The sequence below is a fragment of the Anabrus simplex genome, chromosome 1 (genome assembly GCF_040414725.1).
Source record: "Anabrus simplex isolate iqAnaSimp1 chromosome 1, ASM4041472v1, whole genome shotgun sequence".
NCBI classification, from domain to species: domain Eukaryota; kingdom Metazoa; phylum Arthropoda; class Insecta; order Orthoptera; family Tettigoniidae; genus Anabrus; species Anabrus simplex.
Genome location: NC_090265.1, coordinates 898783322 through 898795033, shown reverse-complemented (window position 1 = coordinate 898795033; position 11712 = coordinate 898783322). Strand labels below are relative to the sequence as shown.

The 11712-nt window shown below is 40.7% G+C and overlaps 1 protein-coding gene across 2 annotated transcripts in view; it reads left to right on the top strand.

The window, feature by feature from the left end:
- Positions 1-1768: 1768 nt before the first annotated feature.
- Positions 1769-11712, top strand: part of Ifrd1 (Interferon-related developmental regulator 1) — a 168104-nt gene continuing 158160 nt past the window's right edge. Inside the window, exons 1-2 of one of the 2 annotated variants that reach the window (XM_067136610.2) lie at positions 1769-1994; positions 2222-2338. In XM_067136610.2, coding sequence (XP_066992711.1) covers positions 1964-1994; positions 2222-2338 — 148 coding nt within the window. In that variant the 5' untranslated portion in view covers positions 1769-1963. Of the gene's footprint in view, positions 1995-2218; positions 2339-11712 lie in introns of both variants that reach the window. The other variant, XM_067136609.2, reaches the window with a different exon arrangement.

Here is an 11712-nt window from a genome sequence, read left to right as displayed (position 1 = left end):
GAGCTCAGAATCAAGTTACAACTATCTTCCGCCCGTCAAGAACAGAAACTTCTCAAAACCAGACAAGAAAACAGAACGATGATTCACTTGGACTTATATTGTACAGATGTCATGTTAGATCGAAATTGGACAGGTCCGAATGATCGCCTGCGCAGCGCTCTTACAAGATTAGCAGTACACGACTTTCAGATTACGAGGTGTCGTGTGGTCAGCACGACGGATCCTCTCGGCCGTTATTCTTGGCTTTCTAGACCGGGGCCTCAATTCTGCTGTCAGATAGCTCCTCAGTTGTAGCCTAATCATGCAGGCTGAGTGAACCTCGAACCAACCCTCAGATGCTGGTAAAAATCCCCCACCTGGCCGGGAATCGAACCCGGAGCCTCCGGGTAAGAGGCAGGGCGCGGGGCCGGCGCACACAGATGCATGCATTAAGATAATGGTTTGCGTGAACTGAGTCGCAGGAAGTCTGCGCATGTATGGAGCCCTTTAGTTTTAATGTTAGCGGAAAAATCGGTAGAGCGTCTACTCTACCTTAAATCACACTGGCTCGCCGCTTACTACAGAATGGGCAGAATCTCTTACACGAGCCTTGATAGAAATGATTAGTATTTTCATCCGAAATATTTAAAGGTGGAAAATCATATTTACCTTAAAAATAACATTACAATGTTAATTTTGTAGGGGGTTCAATGAACCCATGAACACACACGTCGAGCCGTGCCTGAAGTTTATTCGTTTGGGTGAATTTCATTTGGAAGCAGCCTAAATTTTACATGAATGGGAATGCTCTTGTAATACGGTGAGTTAAACTGATCGAGTTTTTACTAATGCTAAGAAAGTTAAAAGTCCGCTTCTGTGGTGTGGTGATTAGCTGCCACGAAATTTGAAAAGTGGTACGAGGGCTGGAATGGGGTCCACTCAGCCTCGGGAGGTTGACTGAGTAGAGGTGGGTTCGACTCCACCTCAGCCATTCTCGAAGTGGTTTTCCGTGGTTTCCCTTTTCTCCGGTATGGTACCAAACTTAAGGCCACGGCCGCTTCCTTCCCTGTTCCTTGCCTATCCTTTCCAATCTTCCCATCCCCCACAAGGCCCCTGTTCAGCATAGCAGGTGATGCCGCCTAGGCGAGGTACTGGTCCTCCTCTCCAGCTGTATCACTGACCCAAAGTCTGACGCTCCAGGACACTACCCTTGAGGTGGTAGAGTCTGGCGCTGAGTCCGAGGGAAAAACTAACCCTGGAGGGTAAACAGATTAAGAAAGAAAGTTAAACACGAAATCTTCCATCCCTGAAATTAAATTTCTGGATTTCACATTTAGAGCGAGATGTCTCGAGCGCTCTACAGTAATTCAAAACTGTTCCAGAATACTTGCCACGTTTCTAGAACGTTATTCATTTTCCGCACGGATGAGAGTCTGTGCAACTGATATTACACAATATGATGAATGAACGTGAAATCTTGTATTTGGGTCTGACCAGGGACTAGGGTCTGACGAGCGCAACGAGCTAGAAGTGGTGTTTGGAACTCGATTGTCATGTGTTAAATTGTCTACCAACATTTTGATCAATTTTGCCCTCTTTTTAATTTTTTTTGAGTAAGTGTCATTTGGTTATTTTACATTCTGATCACTTTAAATTAGTGTATAACTCATTATAATATTTTCTCCTTTGTAGTGAGCCCTCGATTTGAAATTCAGTAGGTTCTGATGCTATTCAATATGAGATATCTTATCGTTTCTATATTGGTGTTACTGTTCCGATGCATCGTCAATTCCCAAGAATCATTGCAAGAGCAATTAGCCGTGAAGGCTAGCTTCGCATGTACTGAAAAGCAACATGTTCATGAGTTTTTGTGAAATTTTATGTATATGTCAAGTGTTAAATATACCTAGGCGCAAAGCTATATTGAACTGTTTACCGTCTTGATTAAGTGTTTATTATAGGCCGGATCGAATTTGTTGAAGACATGCCGAAAGGAAAACGAAAGGGAAAGTCAGGTGAGTACCATGCTTAGGAGACCTTGGCATATGTGACATAAATAGAATTAGCGTGGCACTTTTCACTGCCAAAATAAAACAGATGGAGTTGTATTATACCGGGAGGGAGTAAGTATTACTTATTATTTTTCCTTAACTAGAAGCATAAATAAATTTGAAGCAAGTTACTTGTCATGTCATTACACGGTGTTAACTATGATTTATTTTCTGGTCAAATTTTACAGCAGGGCCCACTCAGAAACTTCGGCCAGATGTTATTGGTGTCTCGTCTGATGAGGATTCTCTCAACGATAATGCAAGTGTCATCAGTCTCGCATCAGAGAATAGGAGTGTTATTGATGAAGGTTAGTCTATTGCACATTGAATTAGATGTATGTTTACTCTATCCGAAAGTGTTGATGAACACTTGAAACAACTTGGTATTTTCTGAAATGGTATTTCACTAGTTGCTTATCATCTTATATTCCTTGTACCTGTAATTGCTTATGGTATTGTTGGCAGTAGACCTATGCCTTGTAGATTTAAAGTTGTAAAAATCAAAAAGTTTGCAATAATCAGTGAGGAGAAATTGGGAAATTGGAGAGTAAATATTCCCCAAACTTAGTACTGTAACACACCGGGTGAGTTGGCCGTGCGGTTAGGAGCGCACAGCTGTGAGCTTGCATCCGGGAGATAGTGGGTTTGAATTTCATATTATGAAAACTAACAGCACATCCACCATAGTCAGCCAGTTCATCAATCAACAATCGACAATGAACTCAAATTGCCGGGGGAAGAGTCGAAGCAAACATGGAACGCTCTGCTATTGCCCTAGGCCAAATCGAATCTGTTGTTATTGTTATTGCCCTGGAACAAATCTGTGTTTTAAAAAAAGTACTGAAAAGAGTTCAACTGTACCCTAACCAGTTTTTATTGGCCTGAACAATCTTTATTTTGAAAAAGTACTGAAGCTTTCCACCATTGGACCCTATAAAATATGTTCTAATCACCCCTCGTCAATCTGAAGAATAAACTAATATGTAATTTAACTTTCCACCATTAGACCGCATGCAGTGCGCTGCTATTGTCCAAACCATACCCTAACCAGCGCAGGCCAATGGTGTTTGCACTGGGGAATCTTGAGGCCAGAAGCCGCTTTGTGGCTCTAACCTGGGGGCTTCGCCCCCCCAGATCTCCTTTGCTTGTCCCCAAATCACTGGTCTCTTGCCCACACCTACCCTAACATACCAAGACCAAAGGTCTTGTCCATCCCTACCCTAACCAATCCAGACCGATGGTCTTATGCACGCCTACCCTAACCAGTGCAGACCAATGGTGTTTGCATGGGGAAACTAGTGGCCTACGGTTGCTTCGTGGCTCTAACATTTGCTTGTCCTCAAATCACTATTCTTGCCCACTCCTACTGTCTTAGCGGCACTATCCTCGCTTCTATTCCACCTTAGTACTTAACTAGAGAGGTTGGCAGCCTTGTCCCCGCCCCAACCATGTCCTCCGCGACAGGAAAAGAAAAGACAGTCACTCCGCACAAATTTATATTGGAAGTCACGGGCTGCAGTTATAATCTGACATTTCATCAAGTGCTATAAAATTTAAAAGTTGCCATTTTGGAGTAGAAAATGCAATAGGCATATTCTAAAGATTCAACAAGACTGCTTTTTCATATATTGTGTGCACTAGCTCCTCAGAAAGTTTTGCCATACTTATTGAGTTTTTAACACTAATAATGTTATTCTCACCGAGAATTATATGAAATCAAAACTGATCTATGCAACAAATTATCTTGCATTCGGGAGATAGTAGGTACGTACCCCACTATCGGCAGCCCTGAAGATGGTTTTCCATGGTATTGTATTTTCACCCACGGCCGATCCTTCCCACTCCTAGCCTTTTCCTCTTCCATCATCACTGTGAGACTTATCAGTGTTGGTGCGACGTAAAGCCAATTTGTGAAAATTTAAATTTATAATTCCACGTTTACAATACTCTAATTGTCTATTGAAAAGGCTACATTAGACTATATTCGTGATACATGTTTCGTCCTCTTATGAGACGTCTTCAGTCACATATACAAACGTTAAAAATAAGGTGAGAACACATTAAAATAAGTAAATGAAAAGTCTTTAAATCTTGTGACGCGGCGTGTCATTTCATTGACTTTTCATTTACTTATTTTAACGTGTCCTCGCCTTATTTTCAGTGTTTTTCTGTGTGACTGAAGATGTCCCATAAGAGGATGAAACATGTATCACGAATATAGTCTAATGTAGTCTTTTCAATAAAGACAATTACAATATTGTACAGGTGGAATTATAAATTTAAATTTTCACAAGTTGATACTATGACAATATGGGCTCTAATATGAAATTTATTACATGCAATAAAGCCAATTGTAAAAAAAATTAAAGAAATGATTGGCTTCTGGTAAGTTTTTCTCCAAGTCAATTGATAACATGTCCTGCAGTCTGCATTTTCCCCTCACAAATAGTGCTCAGCTAAAGGATAAAACTGTAAAACGTTACTAGCTGGTGTGCAAAAGAGGGCATGGCATGGGTCGTGTGACATCATTACATACCGAGCTCGATAGCTGCAGTCGCTTAAGTGCGGCCAGTATCCAGTATTCGGGAGCTCTGAAAATGGTTTTCCGTGGTTTCCCATTTTCACACCAGGCAAATGCTGGGGCTGTACCCTAAGGCCACAGCCGCTTCCTTCCCACTCCTAGCCCTTTCCTGTCCCATCGTCACCATAAGACCTATCTGTGTCGGTGCGACGCAAAAAAAAAAAAAAAAAAAAAAAAAAAAAAAAAAAAAAAAAAAACCATCATTACACACTTACACACTACTCAAGGCTGCCAACATAGGTGTGGCTAGTGACAAAACATTGTTCTGGATTGGTTAGAATACCGGCTGGTGACTAGACCGTTGTTCTGGGGAAAAGCAAAGGGGGGGTTCTAAGGGCATACATAAGGCCCCAGGTTAGAGCCATAAAGCAGCCCACAGGCCTCTAGTATCCCATGCAATAATATTGGGTAATGACAAGACCATTGGTCTGTCTAAAAAAAAAAAGCAGGAAATTTCATTCCTTCTCTACTTAACACGTTCACATTGCGGATATGTCCAGCATGAGCCTTGACACTTTCGAATGTAGTTTAGTTAATTTCATGGACTGTAACAGCCTTGTGCCCTCACATGATGCAAGCTCTATCAGAGACAATAGTAAACTGCTCTGCTAGTACAAACACTGAAAATGGTCGTATATTCAAATTGATGTAGTCCCTGTTTTAATTTTTCTATATGGGTAAAAATAATTGTTGGGGCGGTTTGGTCGGTCACTGGCTAGCATAAAGGAAGAAGGATTTCTCATTTCTGGTACGGTACTTAAAGTGTAGTTTTGTATCATTTTTGCATAATTTTCTCTATACAATTCCAATATCCGCTCTGCAAGTGAAGCTCAAATGAATCTAATCTTACCTCGGGTTCCTTGTAGAGAAGAGATGTGTTCATTATGATTGCCACCGACTCTCCAACTCATCCCGAGAAGTATACTTACTTTTATAATCTAATGTATTGATGCACGTACCATTGCTCTTACCTTCTGCGGCTACTATCACTGCCATTGGCTGAAATATTATGCAGTATGCCATAATTCCCAGAAATCAACTGCACACACAAATTACAATACAAATTACCAAAGAAGAAAAAATCCTAATGATGGCCACAAAATTTGGAACTGTCATGGCGTGCACCCGTAACGTTACTTTTTGTTACTTGATCACTTTCTGTGTCAGGGAATGCTAGAGGCCTGCTTGCTACTGTGCAGCTCTAACCTGAGGACTTATGGACCCAACCCAGTGGTCTTGTCACTAGTCAGGCGTAACCAATCCAGACCTATGATCTTGTCACCAGCCAGACCTAACCAATCATATTAATGTTGTTGGTTAGATTTGGAAAATTGTTCTTAAAATCAATGGCAAATTGAGGTAACTTAATATGTCATTCTGCGCACAGAGCCATAACTAAACAAACACTCTGTTGCAATTGGCAACAATGTGTTGTTGATATCAGTGCTACAAGTGGAGGAGCTAAGAAATATAAAAAAGACAATCATGTCGCAGCTAGATGTGTACGTTGCATGGTGGTGCCTGTTTGTATTAAAATTGCAGGGTGAAAATTGAATAAATGATTTTCTTCTATCTAAACATGCTACCTAAATTACTGTAAAATTGGTGGATATCTTAATATTGCAGACTAATTGCCTAGTTATAATTCTTAAGAAAATATTATTGTACTGCCAACAGTTACGAGCTACTTAGGACACAATTTATCTCTGAATGGCTGCTCATTTAGGTTTACTGACCCGACGACAGTCCCTATCTCCCTTATTTTGCCTAAAGTTGATCATGTACATTTTTCCATTTAAAACAATAGTAATCGTGAAAATGCATTTGGCTGTGTGGTTTGGGTTACGTAGCTATCAGCTTGCATTTGGGAGTTAGTGGGTTAGTGCTAGGGTTGTACCTTAATTAAGGCCACGGCCGCTTCCTTCCCACTCCTAGCCCTTTCCTATCCCATCGTCGCCACAAGACCTGTCTGTGTCGCTGCGACGTAAAACAACTTGTAAAAAAAATAATAATAATAATAATTATGTTTTATGCAATTCTTGGTAGTAATTTTTGAGAAGTACGAAGTTCTACTAAATTATGCACACCCAGGTTAAGTACACAATAACTTCTCTACTTCAAATACTTGTCAGACGTTAAATTATTCTCTAATGATTTGCTTCATGTTAAAACATTGCATATTTTAATCATCTTTTTTATACTTCTCAAGCTTCTCCATTCAGCTAACAGTTTTTTTTTTTTTTTGACAGTTTGAGTTTTAGAACTCATAATTAGTACATTGTCAGTAAGAAAGATGGCATTGCAAAGTACTCCAAAAGATTACTCTTTCGCCTGTCTCTCAATTGTTGCCAAAGTAACTTCTAAGAGGAGCAAAGATACATGAAACTCAAATCACAAGTTTAATTTAAGTCGTGAAAAAATATCAAGAAGAACTGCGAAAATGTACACTCATTCTGCATTCCTCTTGTTCTAAACTAGTACAGGGCAAGCCTGGAATATCAAACAAGAGATTTATTCAACAACTGGTGTCAAACAAAGCTATGGTGATGGCATTTTTGTACGATGTGAAATTGATTAAGGAAAATATGAAGTTCCCCAAGCAAGTCAACCATGACCTTGGAGGACACAAAACAAACTGGGCGATGGCGTATGATGGGTATGTAATGAAGGACTAAGGCAATTCTGTTGCAAAACAACTAGAGCAGTCTGCCACAACTCTTGGTTTTCGAAAGGTAATTTAACCATCCTGGAGATCCTGCAGCTGACGTATGAAATCACGCATAACACCCACTCTGCCGATATAATCTGTGAGTATGAGTTCTCAAAAACCACTATCACAGACTGGACGAATTTCTACCATGAAGTATTAATAAATTACAGTACATAGAGACTACATCAGATTACATTGGGGGCCCCAATACCATCATGGAGCTGAGAGCACAACAGTTGATGAAAATATTACAAAGGACTCTTTGTAGGGTGGTGATGGTGATTATTGTTTTAAGAGGAAGTACAACTAGGCTGCCTTGGGGATCTGTCTTTGTGCACAACCTAGTGTAGTACACTACTAGCACGGAATAAATATCTTTCCAGATAAGATCGTGAGGCAGGCTGCCCTAATCAGAAGACCGTCATTTTATATAACAGAGGAGCTATCATAGGACTATTGCAAGTCAAACAGTCAACACATCCTTTCACCACAATCTAAAGAGCAATATTTGCAAGTCAAACAGTCAGCACGGCCTTTTACCATAACCTAAAGAGTAACATTTAAGGAAGATAATACAAATAACAAATACCCGAAGACTGGTATATACTGTACATAGACTTTTTATTCAAGCACAAGTGTTTTTTTTTTTTGTTTTTTTTTCAAAAAAGTGCCTCACCATAGACACTAAGATATTTTTCAAATATGTTTATTAGTAAATAAGTTTAAAATCATTGTAGATGCAAATTTTAATTTAAGTATCCTTCTCACAAATGCCTGAAGACTGTTACACACATTGACTTTTTTATTCATCCCACCTAGTGTTATTACAAAAAGTGTATCACCATAGACGCTTTTAAATATGTATATTAGTAAATAAGTTTTTTAAACACAGTTGTAGACGTGAATCCTAATTTAAGTATCATTCACACATATTACCTTACCCCCTAATCCCCCCCTCCTTTCATTTTGGCACCTAGAGCAATCGTTTTTAGGATCCTGTGGGACATAGTTTTAAGGTTTAATGTGCTTACTATCCAAATGTTTTCATCTAAGCTATTTATATACAACTGAAGATGACCACTAGGTGGTCGAAACATTTTCTGTGTGTGCTAATGTATTTTTAATTTTGCCCAAGGCAAAAAATAAAGTATCGATTAGGTGTTTTTTAAAAATTTTGTTTATTGTATTCACCGATACGGTCATGAAGTGGACAGCTTGCAATACTTGACAGAATGACATGCTGACCGGGGTTCTGGTTGCGTTGGTATTTTTGTCCATTCTGATACCTATAGTGAAGAGGTTCCACTAAGAACCCCACTGGAGGCTATAACAGTTCTCGTTCCACTGCCTGTCAAAGTAACAATGTGTAATGTTTATTTTCCACCAGACCATCACTGATCTTATAGTTCAGCTTCCGCCTCCCTTCATCTTATTGGGCGATTTCAATGCCCATAACCCTATATGGGGCTCTGAAGCGCCTTGTCCCAGGGGAAGGGAGTTTGAAACATTAGTAAGTGAGCTGGATTTATGCATTTTGAATACAGGAGAACCAACTCATTTCAGTGTACGTTACGGCACATACTTTCGCATAGTCATAAGTCTATGCAGCCGAACGTTGATTCCGCTGTTTCGGTAGAATACACACAATGATTTCTGTGACTGACCATTTTCCAAATGGTATTACTTTGTTGAAACAGAAATCCGTCAAAGCTCCTCCTCGATGGATATTTAAACATGCTGATTGGTTAAAGTTCGTATCACTAGCTGTCTTTAACGACGTGACCAGGCAGACCATAGACGGCGATATAACTTACCCTACACAAGTTATTCTTGCTGCTGCTGAGGAGTCCATTCCATCGTTTTCAAGGACTCCTCACCGAAAACTGTTCCTTGGTGGAACGAAGAAATTGTAGCAGCTATCAAAGAATGCCGTCGCACTGATAAACGCTATCGTAGGCAGCCTACTGTAGACATTTTGGTAACATTTAAGAAACTCTGTGCTAAGGCGCAAGTTCTTATTCGACAGAGTAATTAATTAATCAAGAGTAAGAAAGCTCGTGGGAGATATATATGTTGTCTATGACGTCACATACTCCGTCATCTCAAGTGTGGACTAATCTTAGACGCATTTTGGGTATCCAAGGATCATCTTCTGTACCAGGAATTTCCATTGCAGGCAATAGAGTCGCTGATCCGCTCTCGATTGCTAACCATCTAGCCAGTCATTTCGCAAATGTGTCTGGCTCCGGGAATTACCATTGTGATTTCCTCGCTTTGAAGCGGGAGGCAGAACGTCACCATCTTAATTTTGCCACTCAAGCTTCAGAGGACTATAACATGCCCTTTACAGAGTGGGAACTCCGCAGCGCCTTGGCGCTTTGCAAGGACACGTCTCCTGGACCAATGTCCATAACCAGATGTTGAAACACCTTAGTGAGGATAGTCTATTCTATCTCCTTCGTGTATTAAACCGAATCTGGATAGCGGGTGAGTTTCCGTCTCCGTGGTGAGAGGGCATAATCATTCCTGTCCTCAAGCCTGACAAAAAATCCCAAGTATGCAGGAAGTTACAGACCTATTTTTCTTCCTAACTGTTTGTGTAAGCTATTTGAGAGGATGGTAAATCGCAGACTTGTGTGGTGTCTGGAGAAACAAGGACTTTTGTCCGAGTACCAGTGTGGTTTTCGAGCCGCCTGCTCGACCACTGACAGTCTGGTACACCTAAAGAGTTCTATCCAGGATGTATTTCTCCACAAACAGCATTTGGTGGCTGTTTCTTCGACTTAGAAAAGGCTTATGACACCACATGGCGATATGGTATCCCTTGTCCTGCATCAATGTAGATTCCGAGGTAATTTGCCGGTATTTATTGCAAATTTTTTGTCCCTACGTCTATTCTGTGTCCGAGTAGGGAGGGCATATTCACAATACCACATTTAAGGAAATGGAGTCCCACAGGGGTTGGTCCTTAGCGTCACCCTGTTCACTATTGCCATAAACTGTATTATTGCTGCTGCTGGTTCAGCAGTAATACCGTCGCTATATGTGGACGATTTTGCTCTTCATTCTAGCTCACATAATATGGCACTCACAGAGCGACAATTACAACAAGTTATTAGGAGAGTGGAACAGTGGACTTTCGAACATGGCTTTCGGTTTTCAACCGCAAAGACTTCTGTTGTGTACTTTTGTCGGAAGCGCACTCTTCACTCGTATCCTGAGCTTTATTTAGGAAATGTCGCTCTTCCCGTAGTTAACACTTACCAATTTCTTATGCTCCTTTTCAATAGCAAATTATCGTGGAAGCCACATGTGCTGCAGTTAAGTGCAATGCACAAAGAAGTTGAATATCTTTTAAGTTTCTTAGCAGCACTAATTGGGGAGCTGACCGCACAGTGCTCCTATGATTTTATAGGGCACGTATTTTATACAGGTTAGACTATGGCAGTGCAGCTTATGGATCAGCAAGGCAAAGCGTCCTTGCGAAACTGAATAGCATCCACCACAGCAGGGTTAGGTTGACGACGGGAGATTTTAGTACAAGCCCCATTGCTAGCCTGCTCGTTGAATCTGGTGTGCTGCCTTCTGTTTCTGTCCTAGGCTGCAAATTTGCAACAGATGGCACTTCACCCAAGCTATCCTTGCGTGTTCCACAATGGAAACCGTCGGCTGTACACTGCTTATCCTCGAGCAACGTGGCCGGTTGGAATACACTTGGATAGCAGTCGCAGATTGTTTGATGTACCTTCAGTTCCCTGCCTCGTCAGACAACCAAGTGAGATACCTCTGTGGATAATACGACGAACTGAAATAATCCTGGATCCTACACACTGGCCCGAAGGAAAACACAGACCCTTCAATTTATCGGAGGCTCTTCCTGTCTGTTGTTGGTCAGTATCCAGGTTTAGTCGTTGTTTACACGGATGGTTCGAGGGCAGAAACAAAGGTGGGCTGTGCGTTCGTTGTCGACAATGATAGGTTGGTTTTTTTTTTTTGCTATCCCGGAAAGCTGTAGTATGTACATAGCAGAGCTGTATGCTATCTGTGAAGCTCTACGGTACGCACTGTCCGATAGGCGCCAACACATTCTTCTGTGTACTGACTTCTTGAGCTCGCTACAGTCTTCAAGGGTTATAAATTTCATTTTTTGGGTCCATATTGAACTGAGATTACGTATCATTTAAGGCAATGCATCTGTGAAAATCCTAAAATCTACAGTTTTCATCCTATCACCTTAGAATTTTGATCATTTAATATTAGTATCAGCATGATACTACATACAAAGTTTCAAGTTTCTATCAATAACAGTTTTTGAGATATTCATAAGTTTATCAATATTTTTAACAATTTTTGATGTATTTATAAAATGCTCCTCATGCCAAACGGCTCAA